Here is a 21,749-nt window from a genome sequence, read left to right on the forward strand (position 1 = left end):
CAAAAATACCTACACTGACCTTCCCCCCCCTGGCCTTTGGACGTGAATCTTTGGTGCTTATCAATAGCTGCTCCTCAGACATTTCCTATTTCTCCTAAAATATTCCTCTTTGACATTTTTATTTTTATTATGAACAAGGCATTAAGATTGCACATGAGGAATAAGAAGCTGGAGATGACAAAAATAACCTTAAAAAGTAGAAAATAAATTTTAAAAATACAGGTTACACTCTGAGCTTAACCACAAACATGTTTAACATAAGCTAAACATGCAGCATCTGATCCCTCATCATTCGTTGCTCACATCCCCTGGGCATCAGCTTCCTGTGTCCCATAAAACTCTGTGAAATTCCAGGCATTTCATACCTAGGAATGACCTTGTTCCCTTGGGCATAAAGCACCGCTTGAAAAGAACACCTAGCAGAACACGCATGCCAGTTCCTTAGACTGTTTTGCATCTGAAAGCTCAGATGTGCAAAATGCAAATAGAGCACAAAATGTAAACAAAAAAGGCCTTGTCTAACATTGTGTTAAAAATTAATGATTAATGCAAAATTAATATAATTATTTTCAGTACCACCACACCACATAGCTATAAATAACTAACCTTATCATGAGCACAATTGTTTAGATCATCTCTGCAGATCTTATTTTCCACAACTTTGAAGAATCACCCTACATTTACCTCAGTGTTTACCTTAGCTCTCTTGATTTTCTGTGCTTAAGAGCTTCCAATGTATACACCTCTTTTCTAATCCATAAGAAATAATCTCTCCTGAGCTGCTACCTGTTGCACATACAGATTTTTCAGAGGTAACGTTAAAAACGCAGACTCTCTGCAGAGTGGTATGTCTATCACATCCATCACCCCTGCAGCAAACTGCAGGTGGAAATGGAGGGGAAGCGCAGGTGGAACAGGAATGATTTCTTTCGGTCAACGTGGCCCTACCAGCTCAGGAAAAGAGGCAACTCGTAACGTGAAGAATTTTAACCTGTTCATCCTGTACTACCTTCATAGGTAACCAGTAGAATCACCTGGAAAACAGAGACAGATACGAACCAACAATCCCAAGCCCACAGTTATGTGAGAGGAAGCTATTCCAAAATACAGAAACAGAAATCCTGTCCAGGGTCTCTACCAGTGACTGCATTTGCTTACATTGTGCTGATGAGTCCTGTTCACTTTCTATAAAAAAAAAAATACATATTTATCAACAAAAATGCTCCACAAAGTAGTTTGGGGATTTGCACCTTAGGGAGAGTCCCCTCGGAAACCTCGTTTCAAACCTCTGGAGCCGAATATCTGCCCGGGTTGTTTGGACAGACATCTGCAGCCTGACCCAGAGCTTAAGGGCATCCACAGGGAGATTTCTGCTGGCTTGGGCAGCCTCCTGGTCAGACCATTAGGCAGGAGCTCTTTAAACACAACTAAACCCCTGGTTTTGAACAGCAGCTCTTGAAGTTGTTCAAAGACCTGTTTTCCAAGAGCCAGGCACTGCCTGCTCTCCCGGAGCACACGCGGGGCCTGCTCCCCTGACCTGAGCCCAGCAGCTCTGCTCTGCTCCCCCAGACACAGCGACCAGCCCACCGGTGACTGTCAGCACAATCCTGAGTCACTGGCTGATAAATAATAAAGTCTCCTTGTATTTTAGAAAAAAACTTCTGGAATCTGCCTGAGATCACTGGGGGAAATAAAGGAAACCGAACAGAGAGTGCTGGTTCCACTAAGCTCTTTTTCTCCCACTAGACCCGTCATTGTATTGTACATCTGAGGAAATGAAACTGTGAAGGTTTCCTAAGAACCCAACAGAAATGTTTTTGAAAATTAAAATGGCAGGAAATTAACTGAAAACCAAGATATAGCTTTGTTTCAGCTAGTCCTTCCGTACCTTGTATTTCTTTGCAATCCCAGCTGTTTTCAGCTGCAGAGTCTCCTGAAGGCACATTGCTTGGCCTCCATCTAGAACCCGACAATTTCCACCAAGAATTAACCCATGAATTAACATGTAGACACGTTATTTGTGACTCTTCACACTAGGGGACTGGCAGCAAGCGAACACAAGAAGATATGTGGGAAGGAAGCATGGGAATGCTCTCTGAGACCAGCTCTTTCTCCAGACCAAGGGACTTAGGGGTGCCCGAAGGCAGCAGGATGACCAGGGAGAGAGAGCCAAGTCCACCTCAAGAGGAGGGTGGTCCCAAGAGCACCAATGCTGCAAAGCCAGGCCTTCTGCTGAACACAGAGGGGCAGATGAAGACGGCAGCTGGAAAGGCAGAGATGCTGCTGCTCTGTCCACACTCGGCTCTCTGAATTTTAACGGCACTCAGATTCTGCAAACTTGCTTCATGCTGTATAAGGAGTGATGCTTGGGAACATCACTAATACAGCAACACACATTTCTGAAACCAATTTACTGAGTCATCTCTAGAATACATCAAATGAATAAAAAAAGAAAGCTATAGGCACGACAGAAGGAAAAGAGCACTGTAACAAGTGAAGCTTTGACTTCTATGTGTGAGCTTACTTTCAAAACAAACCTGCCAAAGAACAAACTTAGGGAGGTTTAAGATTCCTGCCTATGCGCTGCTTCAAAAGAAGCTATTTAAGACATCTGAGCCACAAGTGTGTCATTGCTTTGATCTTCAGCTGCACAAAATGCAGGCTTTTAGGCAAAGGCTTTACACGGGAGTTAATATGTTTCCCTATCAAATCAAGCTGGGCTTGTAGCATTTACCCATGAGCATCTTTTCAAATTCTAAGAAATATTTGGGACTGGGCTCATCTCTTTCTGCACACATTACATACACTGACAGCAGGGTTAAGTGACTGCTGCAGATCTTCGTTATTTCCTTTTCCTCCCAATCACTGTCCCTTTTTCCCCAGCAAGGAGGCACTTAAGCAGTTTGAATGCGTTTATATGTGCGTGTTCACATACTGCCAACTCTCTACATATTTATTTTATTGAGATTCATAGCACGGAGGTTAATTTCTTGTTATAACACAGAGGTTATTAAGCATCAGTTGTGATAATAAATGTTGAGCCTTCTCATTTTTATTAGACTTCCCTTAACCCTTCAGAAAGGGTAATAGGGTCACAAAGCAAAAGTAAATATCAGGGATACATTTTGTGTAATTGAGGTTAAAAAGCAAGAACATTTGTATAACAACCTTGATAATAATTGCAAAGGTAATAGTTAAACATCACAGTGCTGGTATAAAGCAACTACTGAAAACAGGAATTCTTACGAATTTGTGTACTGCTACAGGAGATCAAAATATTGCTCCTCTGGTCCTTCTCTGTATGCAGCTCGCCGTTCACTGACTTTGAACTATCAAAGCAGTTACCAGGCTAGTGAAAATGAGTGCATTTTTTTTTTTAAAGAATAATGTTCATATATTAGAACTGCTGTTGCCTTCTAATCTTTTCTAGTTTCTAAGTCACTTCTTAGCAGTCTGTTGTGAATTGGAAACATGAAATTGTAAATTTTTGCTTTTAACAACATCATAAGACTTTCTTGTGACTTTCTGACTAGACACAAATAACTCATTCTTTGGTTTCTGTAAGATCTTTGTATTTATGTTTCAGACATATCTCTCACTGCAGTTTTCTAATATTTGCCTATCCTTTTTTTTTTATTCCCTAAGATATTTACGCAATGAAATCTGCTCAGATGATTCTGCAGCTCCGAGGGCTGCCTTAGCGGCTCGCCGGTGCTTCTGAGGACCACAGGCCCAAAGTGCCCCTGTCCTGCAGCACGAGCAGCCCTAAAACCCCTGGCTCTTGTTTTGGAGCATGGCAGAACCAACATCTGCACCACAGGGAACACAGACACCACCTATATGGTGTTTAATAAATTATAACCGCCCAGGAATGAGAGGGATATTTGCTGCTAAGCTGTCTTTAAGTGAAATACTGTGAATGAGCAGGTGTTACTTACCAGGCAAACTAAAAAAGTTCTCACATTCCTTAATGACAATTCCAGGGCTTGGCGCCTGCCAGAAATACTCCTGTTGTCCCCAAATAAGAGCAGGGTCCTTCGTGCCAATGCACAAATGCCTAAAAGATGGATAAAGGACAAACATCAGAGATCATTTCTCTGGACTTCTGAAGGCCTTTTCTTGTCTTTGGAACTTGTCCTTGGCCTTTGGCAAAGGTTAAAAAGCTCATGAGGCAGACAAGCAATATGCTGTGTTGTGGATTTCTAATCCACAATCTAACATTTAAGGGGAAGAAGCAAAGCTATAAACAGCTGCAGCTCTATGTGTATTAAAAATACATACCATGACTCCCCAAAGCAGTATGTTCAAACTAGTGGAATTTAGGTACTTATTAATTTCTAAAAAAAGAGAGGAAGAAGAAAGATGAGAAAGATGATAGAAGATGATAAAACTTGGGAATGACAGACTTGTTTTCATCTTAGTCAGAACTAGAGAAGATGTGTAGGCATCTCAAACTCACCCAATAAACCTAGGAAATTATGCAACACAATGCTAAATAACGTGTAATTCACACTGGAAATACTGAATTGCTGAGGGAAGGGATGGGTTGGGGAGCAAGGGCAGCGCTGGAGCAGAAGGACCAACTCTCAGGTCACTGCACCACTGTCCAGGCACTAGCGATGCCCGAAGACACAGACAAGGTGTGAAACAGAGTGAGAATTTCTCTGCTATTGCTGATGTTTTTTGGCTAGAAGTTTCCTTATATGATTATACTTTATTTCCTGATTCAGGAAATATTTTCAATTAGTTTTGACTAAACAACATAGACAACTAAAATAATTCTAATTAAATGATGGAAGAGACAGGCTGAACGTCAATTTGATAAACAAGCTCTAAGAACTTGAAAAATATTCTACAAGGTTCTAGTAAGTTTAAGACATGCATCCAAATCACACACACGCCCCTATAACCATGCACCCCTACAACTGCATTATAGTTTTCTTTCATCTGAACGATGAAAGTCCTTTAAGCAAAATACATCTGCTTGAAAGTAAATCCTGAAGGAAAGAAAATAAGACCTAGAGCTGTGTTTGGGAGCGCGTCCCTGCTAACGAAGGCAGCTGGAGAGCAGATAAGGCCACAAGGGCGTTGAAGGGCCGGCCAAGCCCCGCAGGGCCCCTCTCCCGGCGCCGGGAAGCCCAGCGGCTCTGGGCGATGCGGCCGCTGCAGCCGGAGCACGGCCGGCGCTGGCACCACCGCGGTGCCCTGTGGCTCGGCCACCCCGGCTCTCCCGGCACTGAACAGCCCTGGGCCCCAGCAAGGAGCTGGGCTTGGATGGTGTTTAGCCAGAGCAAAGCTGGACCTTGCTGCCTCTGCCTAGAGCCCCTCCTAAGGGCGTGCTGCTCCTCGCGGGGCGCTCCAGGGCTGCACAGCGGTGGGCACGGCCGCTCTTGCTAAGAAAGGAAAGGTTTTAAAATAGCATCCTTAAATATTTAAGAACAAAGGCTAAAAATAGTAGAGCAGTGTCATTTTGTTTGCTTAGGTGTTGCGCCTCTGCTTACTGCTCCAGAAAAAAAAGAGCATTGAGGAAAAAGAATTTGATATCAGAATGTAGATTCCTTTTCATTTCTGCCTGAAAAATACTGTACCTTAGCTCGCCTCTAAGATTTGCAAAAAATCTCTTTCTCCTTCGCTGTTGGAGTACAATTAAGCAAATAAATAGAATATTGTTAGAATAAAATTGGCACTATAAGGCTAGATACTAGACTTCTAGAGAGGCTCATCTGGAAGCAGGGTACGTGGCACAAATACCACTGTAACTATTCCTGGGAAGTATAAACTTAAGGTAGCAATTTAATTGGACAATGGAGAACACTATACTGGTATTCATGAAAGAAGAAATTAGAGAGGAACAAAATTTCTCTAAATGCTTAGTAAAACAAATACCTGTTACTTTTAGCATATCTGCAAACAGATGTTTCTATAACAGTATGTCACATAAACTGTGTGTAGTGTCTTATACTTACTCCTCATGTAAAAGCTCATTGCTTTCAGAATGTAATTTTTGAAGCAAAATGATGAATACACTAATCAATATTTAATTAATTAAATATGTGTATGCTGGGAAAACCTTACTGCATGAAGTCACTGCATTAGGTTAAAAGAACAGTACTACTTTTAAATGGATTGAATTTGGTTCTCAGAAAGATTTCTGCTGCATTTTAGACCAGCAAACAGATGAGGAGACAAGGAAAAGCTCTCTCTTATTTCAAGTGTAAGTACTTCTCTCACTAAACTACAGAACCTATTATTACAAAACTAGTTCTTGTGGCAATATCACAAGTAATAAAGTTCCCTATCTCATTAGGGCCAAGTTTAAACTTGCAGCTGAGTAGCTAAGAAATCCACACTAGTTATATGCTCACATACTTGTTGTATATTTACTTAATATTAATCCTGTCCTGTCATTTGCCCTGCTCTTGGTAACAACAGAGACAGCTGTTATATATATATTTTATATATATATATATATATATGTGTGTGTGTGTGTGTCTGTGCATGTGCACATATATATATAAATATATTAGTGCCAGTTAAAGAATAAATCTTTTGGAGCTAAGTGAAGTGAGACTGTAGCCCAGCTGCGTGCCAAGACAGTAATAAATATTACCTTCTGTCGGATTCTTCCTTTTCCCCCCAGACTTTTGTAAACTAGCCTAATTTATCACCATCACGATTCCTCCCTGCTCGGTCATTCCTTTTCTCCTCAGTTTCCTAGGGCCTGGGAGCAGTTGGCCTGCTACATTCAGGAGCTTTCATGAGGGCTCGATACCTTTTAGTCCCTTCCGTGGGTGGCCCAGCAATTTCTGCTCGAGGGAGGCATTAAGTGTTGAAGTAAACAAATAACAGAAGGAAAAAAAGGCAAAGATTATGATTTTTGACTTACAGTTATGAACGTGCAGGGATGGATACCCAACCTCAGTCTATAGGGCCCCTGCGTTTCCCCTTGGAGGGGAATGGTGCCACTACATATTCTAGCCCAGCAAGCATCGATATCAAAAGCTTGCAAGCTTTAATAATCATTCTCTGGGCTGATGCTGGACATGATTTTATAATATAGTTAGTAATTGACTTCAACTGTGTCCAAAGCAAAATTATTTCAGCAGTAATCCATTAGCAGTTATACCATGAAATTCAGTGGTCAATTCTGTATTATTAAATATAAAAGAATAATGTATTATATTGAATTACAGATTGAGAAAGTAAAATATATATACACACGCACACAGACTCCTGGTATCCATTAGATTTAACTCCATCACCAGAATCTATCCAGTCATCTAGTTACATTGCTTCTCTCATTCTAGTCTTGCATACTTTCCTGCCTCTCATTAAACATACAGCTACCTATAGTCTCATGAGGGATCACACGCTCAAAAGCAGCCCGGTGCTGGCCTGGTCTGCAAGCAAGCAGCATTTTTCTTTGCCTTCTTCCTGCTGTTGCTGCACGGTCCCTGCACGGGGTCAGGGAAGAGCCGTGTTTGGCCGTGGGCGCCCAGACACAGTATCTCCATGGGAAGGGCTTTAAGAGCCAACCCTGTGGGCAATCACAGGGCAACCAAGATGATTAAGGGACTGGAGCATCTCTCGTACGAGGAGAGACCAAGTTGGGCCTCTTTTCTCTGGAGAAGAGAAGGCTGAGAGGGGATCTGATTAATATGTGTAAGTACCTGAGGGGGGAATATAGGGAGGATGGGGCCAAGCTCTTCTTGGTGGTGGCCACTGACAGGACAAGGGGAAACGGGTCTAAGTTGAAACCCAGGCAGTTCCATCTCCATGTGAGGAGAAACTTCTTCACTGTGAGGGTGCCAGAGCCCTGGCACAGGCTGCCCAGGGAGGCTGTGGAGTCTCCTTCTCTGGACGTCTTCAAAACCCGCCTGGATGCCACCCTGTGCCCTGTGCTCTGGGTGTCCCTGCTGGAGCAGGAAGGTTGGACCGGATGCTCTCTAGAGGTCCCTTCCAACCTCAACCATCCTGTGAACCCACCAACCTGTGCTCAGAGGGCCCTGGGGCCAGTCCCCACCTCCCTGTCAGGCACCCGGCTCTCACCATGGGATTTTGTTCCTGCTCTTTCCTGTTTTGGTTGCTTCCATTAGTGCCAAGTGGAAGTCACTCAGGCTGAAATGACATATTTGCTCTCCTCTGAGGAAGAGCCGTAACATTGCTTTGCAAGGAATCAAACCTACCGCCTTGTGCTGAGTCACAAGCAGGAGATTGTTCTCATCTACACCAGAAACAACGTTCCAGGATTCTTCTAGAGAAGACCAGGGTCTGAGATACGACAGAACTGTGGGAAATCACCCATCTAATTGAGATGAATTGGTAATAAATGATAAATAGGAGGAACTGCATTCCAAACATATACTGCAAAAAGATAAGACTGAGGGTTTTCCCTGCCACCTACACAAAAGCATCACTTCAGTTTCCTTTTATTATCATTACTGTGTTGTTACAGGCTCAGATTAGCCCCAAGGAAGGGTGGCAAGTTTACAGCTCAGCCCAGGATCCTGACGGCCGATGCATTTGCACTGTTGTTGCGCCCGAACAAAACCTGTGTTCAAGAGATGCCAAAAGCAGGCAGCTTAGACAGCTGCTGGAGAAGGTAAGTGTTCCCAACCCCTGCCTCCACTAAAAGGTAGACCTAAAATGTATTTTCAGCAGACATTTTCCAATACTTGTATATCTATTAAAAAATGATGCAAGTGCTAACGTAGTGTCGGATCCTACAGATTTTCCCTCCATAAACCTCAGAGTTGAGCGGAGGCTTCAGCTTGTAAAGGAGCCCAGAGTATGAGGTTCAGCTAAGTTGGACATACATCAAACACAAGCAATCCCCATCTCAAACAAAAGCTGAAGTGTAAAGATCAGGGGGCATGTTTGCTCCTGGCACAAAACTTCATCCACCTCTCCTTGCCCTCACCTCCTCTCTACAGACTATTAACGGGCTTTAATGAACCATTTTATCATCCCTGAAGCCCTGGGAAATGAGACATCCTCCTCCTTTCCCCAGCTAAACTCATCATACTTTTTCTGGGGGTTGGACTCGGGGAGGGTTTACATCACCTGAGTAGTAGCTTAAACCTGATACAAATCTCAACCAAATTGCATTATTGCCTTGCCACTTGCTATGCATGACAAGACAGAGCGCCTCGGATTAGATCTGATTCAATAAGAGTTTATCTATGACTGCCAAAGTTAGAAATTAAGTTCTGATATTTCTAAGTATGTCTGTGTGCATATCAAGTTTCCAAAGCAAACTGAGCCAACACGCTCCTCTTACAAACTGAGAGCAGGTTCTTATCTCACCTCCAGCTGTCACTGAAGTCAGCTTGGGTGAGACACGGACCTGAACGTTCACTTCGCTCCTCAATGCATTTTTCTACCAGTGAGACTATTTGATAAAATTGCTATTTTATTTTTTATCTCCTTATGAAATCATAGCCAAACACCTGTCCAACGATGGGAGCATCCATGCGCTGTGCTTGGGAGAGAAGTCACGGCACAGAGCACGTCCCGAAGGACGGGCAGAAGGACAGGGTCGATGCCAGGGACATCAGCAGGCTCTGCTGAGCCCCACTCCATAGCAGGGCTGGAAGGGCCTCTCCCTCTCCCCTTCCCTTGCCCTCTAAGGTCAGGTTTTGCACAGCTGTGCAGTCAGGGAATTTAAACCTCAGCTGTGCTCTGACTCGCGACTAAAGCGCTGACATAAGCCCCTTTTATTGCCTGCCATTTAACTGCCTAACCAGGAAAAAGAGTTAAAGCAACAAGAAGTGCATTTAGAGGGTGTTCTTCTTTAACAGGTTCAGAATATGTCCCAGTCTATTGAAGTTTTAAATCTACGGACTCAGAGGGATTTCCAGTATGTTTTAAAAATGGAAACACAAATGAAAGGGCTGAAGGCCAAGTTTCGGCAAATTGAAGATGATCGGAAGACATTAATGACAAAGCACTTTCAAGTAGGTTTTATTTTTAACACTAACTTTGAAAGGCTGCTGCCAGCAGCGTACTAAGCAGCAACGCATGGGCTGCTAAGATCTCAGCTTGAGATGCTCGCACAAAGGCGGCATTAAAAGGCAAAGCGTAAAAAAAAGCTGCCTTTATGATGATAATCTTTTGCTCTGTTTAATTGTAATAGGGAGTAGCCATTAATTAAGACATTACAGAAATGTCACTGCAAATAGCTTCCTGTTTTCTTCTGTATCAATGTGCATGTCATACTGAGAAATGTATATTCATGCGAGCGCCGGTGATAAATGTGGCGATGCCACGAACTTAATAGCAAACAGCCAGAGAGCTCTGCAGTTCTGCTGCAGCCTGACATTTAGTGCAGCTAAGGGGAGAAAGCCTGCAATAAATCAGGTTATTGTAATTTTTATCCAGTACAATTAAGATCTAATTTTGTGTTGGAAGGTTTGCTATTTCGGGTTTGGGACAGGGGAGGAGGGAAAGCAACCCAAGTCACATTTGTGTGATTAGAAAAGGACTTTCAAGGAATGTTAAGGACAAGAGAAAGCACAGGGCGATCTCTTTGCAAGGGAGGGGATGGCAGAGATGAAAAAACAGGATTGTGTATTCACAAAATGCTATCTGAAATGCTTTTAAAGACAAAATGTTACAAGAGCATATTAAAGCACCTCAAATACTAAGTCTGATAAATGGCTGTTTCAAGGCTCCAAGAGAGCCAGAAAGGATCTAGAAGACAAATTCCAAGGATTAAATTTAGTTACCTTGATAGATATTTTGAAGTGTTCATGAATACCCACACAATTATGGACTAAATTTGTTCAGCAGTGCTCAAGTTAGACACCTAAATCAGCAAGTACATAGCTAAGGGGTCCAATTTTATTCCTCAGATCCACTGAATATCCAATGGGTCTTAATTATGCCAGGAGTTAAGTATACTAATGGCCTGACCACAGAACTTCATTGCCTGTGTTATCATTCTTAGTTTAGCTTAGAGTTTGAGTATATAGTCCCAGACATTTTCCAGTCAGCAAGAAATACCTCCGACTTTCCTTTTCTTAGAGCTCCTCACAGGAACTCCACACGTGCACAGTGCAATTGTACATTTTGCCTCCCATTATAGTTTTCCTTGGGTACCAAATATCAAAATTTGAATGTCTGATACAGGACGTCAAAGGCAGCAGCATTCAGCACTACCCTAACCTTTTAAACATTCGATACTCACATTGGCCAGTCACTTAGCTTTGGTTTGACGATTTGGCAGGAGTCTAAAGCAGATTTCCAGCCGATCAAACTATAGAATAATTTAAAAGGTCAACACGATACCATATGCTGCTGGCTTTCCAAAATTCGATCTACTAAAATCCCAGTGCTTTATCTTGCCCGAGACAAAGCAGCTCGCTTCAGATATAGCATTACCCCCCATGCCAGCAAGCCTGAGGTGCCAAAACACATCTACCACCTATCAGTGTTGCAATCGTACCGGTTATCACAGCAACAGGGCAAGAGGGCCTGCAGATACCAGGAAAACATTCATTTTTGTCATGAAAACACCCATAACATCAGTACGTCCCTTACCAAGTGAAATGTTCCGGCACCAGTGAGGACAAATTTGATCTGGATCCCACTTAAGTGTACAGTCACATCAGCATTTATGCCAGGCACAAGATCCCTGATCCTCCCAAAAGTTAGAGTAGTTTGATCAAAAGAAACCTTATTTAGCATAACGCCTATGAGAAATAAATTGCCTCTACTAATTCTGAGAAACAAATTGCCTTTACTAATTCTGTTAAAGACTTTATTTTGATGATTTTTTACAGGCTTTGTTCTATTTTCTCTCCACGCTTTAACCATGATTTTTGAACCAGAGCCTAAATTCATTTCAAAATTAAACACCAAATATATTGGATTCCAGAGCTCTGCTTTCTAAATCATCTACTCATTATCATCACATGCAACATAATTGTTCTTTTTAATAGGTATAAATTAGGTTCAAGTTAAGTTTTTGATAAGAGCAGTCAAATAAAAATAGTTCCAAGGCAGACAAAGTTGACTCTCCACTTCTTCCTGTTCAGTAACTCTGCTAACTATCATGGTTTGAAGGCCCCTTGAAAACACAGAGAGGCCCTCGTAGGCCCATTTGTATCAACACATATGCTTGTAATTTACACACAGGCCATCCCAGCAGTGGCAGGGCTAACCTGGCACCTCGCACCACATTTGCTTTCTCTTGCTTGGGCTCCCATTTGAGCTCTCTTCTGCTTCCTCTTCTCCCTGCTGACTTCCATCTCCTCTTTAGGATTTATTTTCTAATCCCTTCAGCAGCCTCTCCCAGGGTGTCCTCGTCTGTACCCAGGGGCTGTTCTCACCAATACTAGCACCTACCAAATTCCATTTCCACCTTCTCCCGCTCTGCCCGGGCTTGCCTCTCCTCTGCTCCCTCCGGCATTTGCTCACCAAAGCCTTGCTGTTTTCTCAAACTGCAAACACAAATGCAATCTTTCTGTACAGCTTTATATGTCAAAGCCAACCTGCATGCTTTTCCTAAGGCAAGACCTTCTAACAAACAAGAATAAAACTTCCACTAGTTAAACTAATTTAACAAAATCTCTAAAGTTAGCACTTGGAATTAAAAAATTAATTACAAGACAAGTGATGAGCAGCCCTCATGGGATGCAAACTGCTGAGACAAATGCCCTGCGTGCATGGCAGAGCTGCAACCTGAGGCTGCAGACAGAGAGCAGCCCCTGGGGCAAAGCCGAGCCCAGCTCCAGCCGGGGCAAAGCTGAGCCCGGTTCCCGCTTAGGCAGCGCCTGGGAACGGCAGTGCCAGCTGCGGCTGCGTGTGACAGTGAAGTGACCAGGGAGAGCAGAGCACCAAGAATGTGTGAGGAAGTCCAGAGGGCTGCAGCGAGGGACTGAGCAGGAAGACAAATGCAACTCATGGATGAGAAAAGCACGTTTTGATCTATACACACATTCAATAGATTGTGAGCTTATTACTTCAGAAGAAAAACATATATATCACTGAGGCCAGATCAGCACTAAACGGAGTTCAGCAGCCATCATGGAAAAAGTGAGCTCAGTAATTTTTAAGGCATAAAAAAATAACCATTCAACTATGACAGCACCATAAAACACTGTTGCCATCCCTGCTTGCCACTGTGTTCAGGCCTAATCACCTTCTCTCCTGAAAAATCCCACGGCTTTTATGGAAAGTCGGGCCTTCAAGAGGTTTGCTTCGAGCCTCTTGAAGGTATCTGCACAAGAAACCGGCTGTTCTCTTTTATCCACCACTTACTGTCATTAATCCTAAAGTTTCTAGGACTTTCACTATAGCTATTAGACAATAAGCTAATACATCTATTTTTTTTTTAAAAAAAAATCACCTTTTAATAATCATGTATAAATAGTATAATCATGGCAGTTAGAGGGTTGAACTCTCTTAAACTGCTCTAATGCCCATCGGATTGCCTCTTACAGGAGCTGAAGGAAAAGATGGATGAGCTCCTGCCGCTGATCCCAGTCCTGGAACAATACAAAACTGATGCCAAACTCATCACCCAGTTCAAGGAGGAAATCAGGAACCTGTCTGCTGTTCTCACTGGGATTCAGGAGGAAATCGGTGCCTACGACTACGATGAGCTGCACCAGCGGGTGCTCAGTTTGGAAACGAGGCTTCGAGACTGCATGAAAAAACTCAGTAAGTTAACGATTTCCTGTCAAACTTTCATATTTGGTCCCTCCTGCTGACTTATTTAGGGCAACTGGATGTTCATCACAAACATCCTCTGAAAAATCCTCATCAGTTCTCTGTCAGATATCCCAATTGGAAGCCATAACTATCTTTATTAAGTGCCAGCCTTCATTTCTAAGTAGGGGTAATCAGTAAGTACCTACTCTGCAGCCATGATGCAAAGTTTCCCCTCCTTCACCTGATCTTTAAAGGCAGGGACAAAGCCCACAGCAGCTCACAGGTGCAGACTAGTCCACGAGGAAATCCAGCATTCCCTCCGTTCCCAGAAACCCGGGCAGACTGCTAGCAAAACTGGCAGTTCTACAGCTGGCAATCCAGCCCCCTTTGTGAGAAATAAATATTTTACAAGTTAAAATTGAAACCGAATGAAATAGTAATTACTAAGTTCACCTCCAGGGTCAATGTCTTCGTTATCAAGTTGGGGGGGGGATGCTTTTATAAGTTACATATAACATGAAACTTGCCTTGAAGGTAGTAAGCAGGGCCACTTGGCTTCTGTAAGGCAACAGAATAAGAAAAAAATATCTAGGTTAGGTTGTCCTCTTCAATTATTTATTTTCAGTCCCCTTATTTGCCACTAGAGAACGTCTAGCACTGATGGGCAAAAAGACATGAAAGAATTCTTCAGCCAGAGCTCTCACGATCCCTCTTCCCCTCAGTACGCAGACACACCAGCGCGTTCCTGACCGGCAGCCACAGGAGAAGGGCTGCACTGCAATGATGCAGCAAACAAGAAAAATGGTATAAAGAGACAATATATTCCTGAACATCCCACTAAGTGTATTAGGCACCAAGAGATCATCTCATCTTTGACAACTATCTCATTCTTCCTTGCTTTTATGGCACGTGCTTGTAACACTGAGCAGGAAAGTAACTGCAGCAGGGGACACATTATAAACATCGAATGACCAGGTGTATTCAGAGATGCTCTTCCCAGATTCTTGCCTTTCATTTCCTAATTATCTCCCCATTTTTCCCTTCCTTTCTATTCTGCAAAACATGCTATATTTGAGATATAAAAAAAAATATATAAAAATGATGGATGTTAATAGAAAGAAGAATATATGTACAACACAGACTACTATACACATCCATCTCCCTAGTGCACTCGTGCCACAGGTTCTGTCTCCAATCGTCAGAGATTTTTGCTGAGTTTCCCAACATAATTTCCTCACTACTATGTGTACGAGCTATTTTGTCATCCTTCTCCCTAGCAGGTGTCTCTCAACGATGCTGCTGCTGCATGATGCATTATTTATTTGGTTCTGGCCACTTAAAAGGGATCTTCCATCTGCACTGGCATCCCCTGCAAGAGTCGTTAGCAGTTTTCTTAGTTTCACTGAAGTTTAATGATTACTGTAGCAGTTGTGATGAGTCAGACTTGTTCCCTTTCCCTGGAACAGGATAAAATTCAAGGTGAAGATGCTAAAAAAAAGGCCACAGACCTTTAAAAGGGTATATGCTATGAAACATGTACGAAGACAGTGTAGGAGCGTAACTCCCAAACAACAAATTTGCATGCACTTATGTACACATGAATGTTTAGAAGGTTGACATGTGAGGTGTGTGCATGCATAAGAAGATGCAGGTTGTGTTTTATCTGGGACTCATATTTTGGTAATAATCTGCTTAGTAAATTGGAAAGAGAGAGATATGGCAAGCATTCATGCAAAGCCAGAACTCTCTGCCAACCATTGCTTATGAAATGTGAAAAAGTAATTAGAGGAGATACACACCGGATTCATTTGTAGCTAACATCTAATTATAATGTAGAGTCTAAAAACCATTTTACATAAACATTTTTCCTTAGGACTTGAAAAGCAGAACATAGTATTTAGCCAAAGAAATGCTGTTAGCTCACGGCAAAAAAATGCAGGCACTTACAGATTCAGTGACACTTGCACCACCAGAGCATCTTTCCCTTCAGGGTTTGAAGAGCTTTAAAGTTAGCACTTACTACAAAACTCTTCAAAGGAGATAAATATCATCTTCATTTAGAATATAAAGAAACAAGAAGTCATTTCCCCCAGAATTACACAGCAAGACGTGACACACTTGAAGCAGAATCCACAGGCTTCCTCTTGGCAAGTTCTAATAAGGAGACGATGTTTTCTGGATTTGCATTAGGTACAAGAGCACTACACCCATTAAGCAAGAAGTAATTCTTCATTCCCTCCCATTATAAAGTAATGTTGTGACAGATTTGATCTTAAGGAGGGAAGTGAAAGCAGCAAAGCACATGCAACTGGCCTGCTCACACTGGAAAAACACTCACTTCATTTTCCCCTTTTTATTACTTACGATACATAGAATAATAATGCATTACAGGGGGTTGTTTTAGTTGAGATGGATTTTATTACCCTTGTAAATATTTTAATATTTCATACACTTGCTCAGTGTATGTATATATATCAACTACCAATACTCACCAGCATCATCAAGACCGGGAAGATAACTGCCCTTTCCTACCTGCTTTTAACATAGCTTCCTGCCCAACTGGTCTTCACAACCTTCTCCTGATATTTGCTGCCCTTGGAGCGAGTTCACATGCATCCTGCCCCACAGTCTTTCCCAGACTACAGGGGCAGCTCATCTGCCTACTTTATACAAATGCCTGCCCTGTGCTCTGCAGCAGCTTTGCAATGAACACATGAAAGCACAAGCAGCCTTACTAAGTCCATGATGGAGAACTTTGGAGACAGAGCCAAGCCGTAAACACCCAGGCTGAACACTGCGTGACGTTCTTTGCACCGTCTCATTTAGGATGGACCAGCGCTGCAGGATTTGATTTGCCAATAAACATAAGTGTTCATGATTGGGATTTTCTAACCTGGTGAGATGCTGCCTTAGTAACCAGGAGAAAGAGGCCACTGCTGAGCTTCAAATCACCGCATCCTAAGAGTGTGCGACCACGTCTGAAACTTGCTGGAAAAAGTTTCTGGAAAAAAACATCTAGAAAACTCACAAGAGCGCTTTTTTTTTTTGTGCATTTTCTAAACATTTCTGAACCTCCTGACATTTCTTAGTATGGTGATGCATATGACCTACCTTCTCACTGCCATCTGGTCCTTCTCCTGGCAGGGAATTAAAAGACTAGAGGCTGTAGCCAGAATTGTTTCTTTTTACCAGTAAAGGAAAAGCTTTCCAGCCATGACAGGGGTCAATTCCACATCATCCTACATTGCTTTTTGCCAGAAGGAAAATAAAACAAAAACACATATACACACAAAAAAAGAGCTTTTGGCCATGCAAAGAAATGCAGAGGCCAGTTCTAATTCTCAGCCATTTCACTGTTATGGAGAATTCATGTGGCAGATGGTTTTTCTGCTTCACTGAGATCTTTCCCAACTGTATTTCCACATTCACAACCAGTAAATAGTGTAATAGGAAAAATAATAATACCTTGCTCATAAAAGATCTCTGTCACAAGTTATTTAATGAAAAGGGATTTGTTGATAGGAAGCCTCAACAGCAATAAAAAGCCATGCATCTCAAATATGGTAATAACTGCAAATCTGCTACTCATATTTGGGTCGGTAGGAGGATATAGCAGAGGAAAACATTGCCACCTCCTCTGGCTACCAGGTCTGTCTTTCAGGGCTGTTTTAGAAAAAATATTTTTTTTCTACCTTGCTTCTAAAGGAAACAGGAAACCTTTGCTTTGTACCTGATGAGTTTCAGCAGCAGGAGCTCCTTTATTCTCACTGCAAGAGGAAAACAGAGCAGCAAAATATTTTTTCTGTAATTTCGAGCCAAATAATTGAAGAATTTTGTTTGCTGATCGGTTTGTTTTTCATGAGGTACCATTCCAGTTGAAAAAAGGCCCTCAAAGTGCCACAGAAAACTAGCAGGAAGGAAGCAAAGCCTGGAGCTGACAGAACTTCCACAATTCCCACTGTCCAGGCAACGCTGCTGCTTTAGGGATGTTTTAGAGTCACTTGCAAAAGGAAACTTACCTTTATAAAGTCACCATCGCTAATTATTTCAGGGTAAAACAGCTCAATAAACTGCATTCTGAAGCAGCGTGCCATCAAAATGATGTGCTACTCGTTTGGAATAAATTACTTACTTGCAATAGTAATTCAGCAGTACTTCAGCACAGAGAGCACACTTGCAACTTTATAATGAGCTAAACCACAAACGACCCCGATTCTGCCAATACTTCACCGTTCTATAACAAACGGGCAAGGATATTTAAAGGGGAGGCTCTGAAGACAGCACTGAATGTTTATGAGCAGTATAGTAGACAAGTCCAGCATGAAACACTACCAGCACCAGCTTCCAAACAATTCGTGTATGAAAGCCTCTTGTGATATGGTAACTAACTGGGCAAAAACGGGCAAGATGCTTCTAATATATCAATTATAGGACACATCCACTGAGACACGTACACAGAAATGCCTCGGTGTTGCCCCAGAAAGCAGGCAGAGGCTCCCTGAGGCTTCCTCAGGGCCCCTTTCCCCACTCGGAGGAGACACCCCGAGATGTCCCCAAGTGTCACCCCCATCGTCGGCTCGAGCAGCCTGGCACAAAACGTCCCCCGTTGGCGGGGAAGCCGGGCACGAGGTGACCTGCTCCTCTGAACTGAGTAAATTCACTCTCAACATCATCTGCACTTTGCCCGTCGCATTTCCTGGATGGGTTGTGCTACACGCCGTGGCAGCACAACCACCGGTCAGGGACAAGGGCTTATTTTTGAATTAAAAGAAATGAAACATGCTGCTTTTTTACATTCATATGGAAAATCTTTTCCTCGGCAACATGCTTTCTCACTTAATCACCTATCCCCCTGTGTGATATTAAGCCCTTCAGCAAACACATGCATTGACCTGGAGCTTGCTGCTAATGGGTATGTTATCAATGTCTCCTAAAATATAGATTTTTGGATGGTTAGGAAGGTCAGCATTCAAGATCATATTGACTCTCATTATTTCCTCCCAGACAGCCCAGCACGAGGCAGACTAGCGGATCAGAAGCCAACTGAGAGGGCCAGAGCTCCTGAAAAATTCTCACATTCACGTTCTGAACATCAGGCAGGTCCTAGCACTGACTGTGGGCACCCAGCCAGACAGGGCATTTGGGCACCTATTCCACCATCAAACCATTTTCTGGTCTGCTCCTAAGCTTCCTGTTACCCTGGTCAACAGAAAACTCAAACACCCACCAACTTTTATGTTTTCCTGACCCTCTGGAGATCTAAATTTGGGAGATTTTATGTCTTCTCTGTATTTATTATTAAATGTTATTAAGTGTATCTGCAAAGATATTCTACCAGGTTATATTTATGCCCAGAAAGTGTATATTTTTATATATTTTAAAGCACAGATAAATAATTATTAGGATTTTCTTTTAGGTTTTTCCCTCTGTGTTACTCAATACAGCAAAGTTCCTACTGTGCAGGTGACAATCCATCCTCAGTGTAAGCCTGAATCCCCTGGAGCCACTGTTTAATTTAGAGCAATGAGTCTTGTGCTCTGAGTGATGCCAAGGAGAGCCGTGTAATTGTTTGCATTAATGCATTTGTTTTTCTTTTTAATTTCAGCATGTGGCAAATTGATGAAAATCACAGGCCCCATTACAGTCAAGATATCTGGAACTCGATTTGGAGCCTGGATGACAGATCCATTAGCATCAGAGAAAAATAACCGAGTACGTTAAAACACTAAACACCTTTGTGTCCTTGCATTATCTTCACCTTTAAGGATAGATTTGTTTTTCCCTAAATCACACTTGCAAGCAGATTTCTTGCACTTCCATCATTTTCACTGTTTAACATCTTTGGAAAGAAAACTAAAAGAATTTGTGCCAAAATATTCAAAGACAAAAGTCAGCTAAGCTTACCGTGCCATTTCCTTAAGCTCTTCTGTGGATGCTGCATACTTATCTGATACACCGCAGAGATAAACTGAGGAGAGAAAAGATAAAAGAAACAAAAGAAAAACAGAAGATGGTTCCTAAAAACTCTCCTGGTTTCATCACTCCTGTACTTGGTTTCTTTCATCAAAACTCACTGGTTTTCACTGACTAGAGGTTTAGCTGAAGAAAATGCAGCCAAATCTATTCATAAGCATAAAGACCAAGCTTAGCTCACAGAACATTTTCCATCTCTCTCTTTCAAATTATTAATCCCTGGGAATACCTTTAAGCAAGCCCCCATAAAGCAGACACCTAAGCATTAAATAATCTGAAATTTAATTTCTCTGCAACTGCAGAAACTGTAGTTTTAATAGTGCCCCAGAGAGCTCATTTTTATAGGTAAGTTCCAGTTGAGAAACTCTAGAGTTCCCCATGACCATCTAAGATAAATGCTAACAATGTTGCCCCGTGCTAGCACTCCCCATGCCTAGAGGCCTTTCCTGGCTGGCTTGGGTAACATATGGGTCACGCAGCCGCGTGGCCACGGATCATGGGCTGCATTCCAGCGTTCACTTCCCACCTTTGCTCTCCTTCCAGGTCTGGTACATGGACAGCTACACCAACAATAAAATAGTCCGCGAATACAAGTCAATGGCCGAGTTTGTGAGCGGGGCCGAGTCAAGGACATACAACCTTCCCTTCAAGTGGGCAGGCACCAACCACGTGGTGTACAACGGCTCGCTCTATTTCAACAAGTACCAGAGCAACATCATCATCAAGTACAGCTTCGACACGGGGCGGGTGCTGGCGCAGCGCAGCCTCGAGTACGCCGGCTTCCACAACGTCTACCCCTACACGTGGGGCGGCTTCTCCGACATCGACCTCATGGCCGACGAGATCGGCCTGTGGGCCGTCTACGCCACCAACCAGAACGCGGGCAACATCGTCATCAGCCAGCTCAACCCCGACACGCTCGAGGTGCTGAAGAGCTGGAGCACGGGCTACCCCAAGAGAAGCGCCGGAGAGTCCTTCATGATCTGCGGCACCTTGTACGTTACTAACTCGCACCTAACGGGAGCCAAGGTCTACTACTCCTATTCCACCAAAACCTCCACGTACGAGTACACAGACATTCCCTTCCATAACCAGTATTTTCATATATCCATGCTTGACTACAACGCAAGAGATAGAGCTCTCTATGCCTGGAATAATGGACATCAAGTCCTGTTCAATGTCACTCTTTTCCACGTCATTAAGACTGAGGATGACACATAATTTTCTTCCCCTCTCCTCATCCCAGTTCAGAACATGTCATTTGTGATAACTCTAGAGCATCCATCTCTCTAGGTTTCTTTTAATTTCCTTTTCTTTTTAATTCATTAAAGGAAAACATCTTCAGCCATACAATGCATTTCTAACATGGCTGAGCCTGTCAAAAAAGACCTGTTGGAAATAAAAGCATCTTAACTCGCGATTCTACAAGGTCCGCCAAGGCCTCGTCATGAAAAGCACTAAGGAGAGTTAAAGTGGCTAAAGACATAGTTTTAAAGATTATGACCTGCCTTATATTAGAGTCAGAGACTAATGGTGGCTTAAATGCATGAATGTCTTTTTTACCTCATCTTTTTTTTTTTTTTTTTTTCATCTATATATTGCTCAATTTAAGGAATTTTTTTTTTTGGTTGTAATCTGACACAAATTGCACATTGTGTTTTTTTTATTATTATTATTATTTATTCCAAATGAAAGACTCAGAAATTTAATTTACTTAAACACAGAGTTCAGTTCATTTTGCCATCACCCAATTTCAGATGTGGTGCTGTACAGTATGTTTTTAAATCTCTTGCAAACATTTTATGGACAGTATGTATTTCTACCATTGTAACCACCATTGTGCAATTGTATCTCTTCACTTATGTGAAAGTAAACTAAGTACTATTTTTTATAAAATACATTGAAGCTTAATTGCAGTTCTGGCTCCGGGTCAATCACAAGCGGTAAATCTGAGAAATAGCCCTTACTTCTGCGTGAGAGGGATCAATAGTTTGTTGGGGGCGTGAGCCCCATTCCCAGACGTGGTGGGTAGAACCCTTCCCATCCAGGCTTGGTACTTACCAGCAAATATGCGACCCCGGAGCCTAACGCCAATCCCAGCTTTGCAATTAGTCACACCA

At 42.6% G+C, this 21,749-nt stretch overlaps 1 protein-coding gene across 1 annotated transcript; it reads left to right on the forward strand.

Moving 5' to 3' along the window:
• Positions 1-8,454: 8,454 nt before the first annotated feature.
• On the forward strand, positions 8,455-21,198 carry OLFM3 (olfactomedin 3). Its single transcript, XM_026043899.1, has 5 exons — positions 8,455-8,602; positions 9,801-9,956; positions 13,446-13,665; positions 19,262-19,368; positions 20,173-21,198. The coding sequence occupies exons 2-5, from the start codon at positions 9,810-9,812 to the stop codon at positions 20,848-20,850; spliced, it is 1,152 nt and encodes a 383-aa protein (XP_025899684.1). The 5' UTR covers positions 8,455-8,602; positions 9,801-9,809; the 3' UTR covers positions 20,851-21,198.
• The last annotated feature ends 551 nt before the right edge of the window (positions 21,199-21,749 follow it).

The sequence above is a fragment of the Nothoprocta perdicaria genome, unplaced genomic scaffold (assembly GCF_003342845.1).
Source record: "Nothoprocta perdicaria isolate Ctin4 unplaced genomic scaffold, notPer1 scaffold_34, whole genome shotgun sequence".
In the NCBI taxonomy this organism is placed as follows: domain Eukaryota; kingdom Metazoa; phylum Chordata; class Aves; order Tinamiformes; family Tinamidae; genus Nothoprocta; species Nothoprocta perdicaria.

Coding starts and splice junctions, on each gene's coding strand:
- OLFM3 (XM_026043899.1), top strand. CDS start 9,810: ATGTCCCAGTCTATTGAAGTTTTAAATCTACGGACTCAGAGGGATTTC. Junction 13,666..19,261: donor AGACTGCATGAAAAAACTCA/GTAAGTTAACGA, acceptor TTTTAATTTCAG/CATGTGGCAAATTGATGAAA. Junction 19,369..20,172: donor CATCAGAGAAAAATAACCGA/GTACGTTAAAAC, acceptor CTCTCCTTCCAG/GTCTGGTACATGGACAGCTA.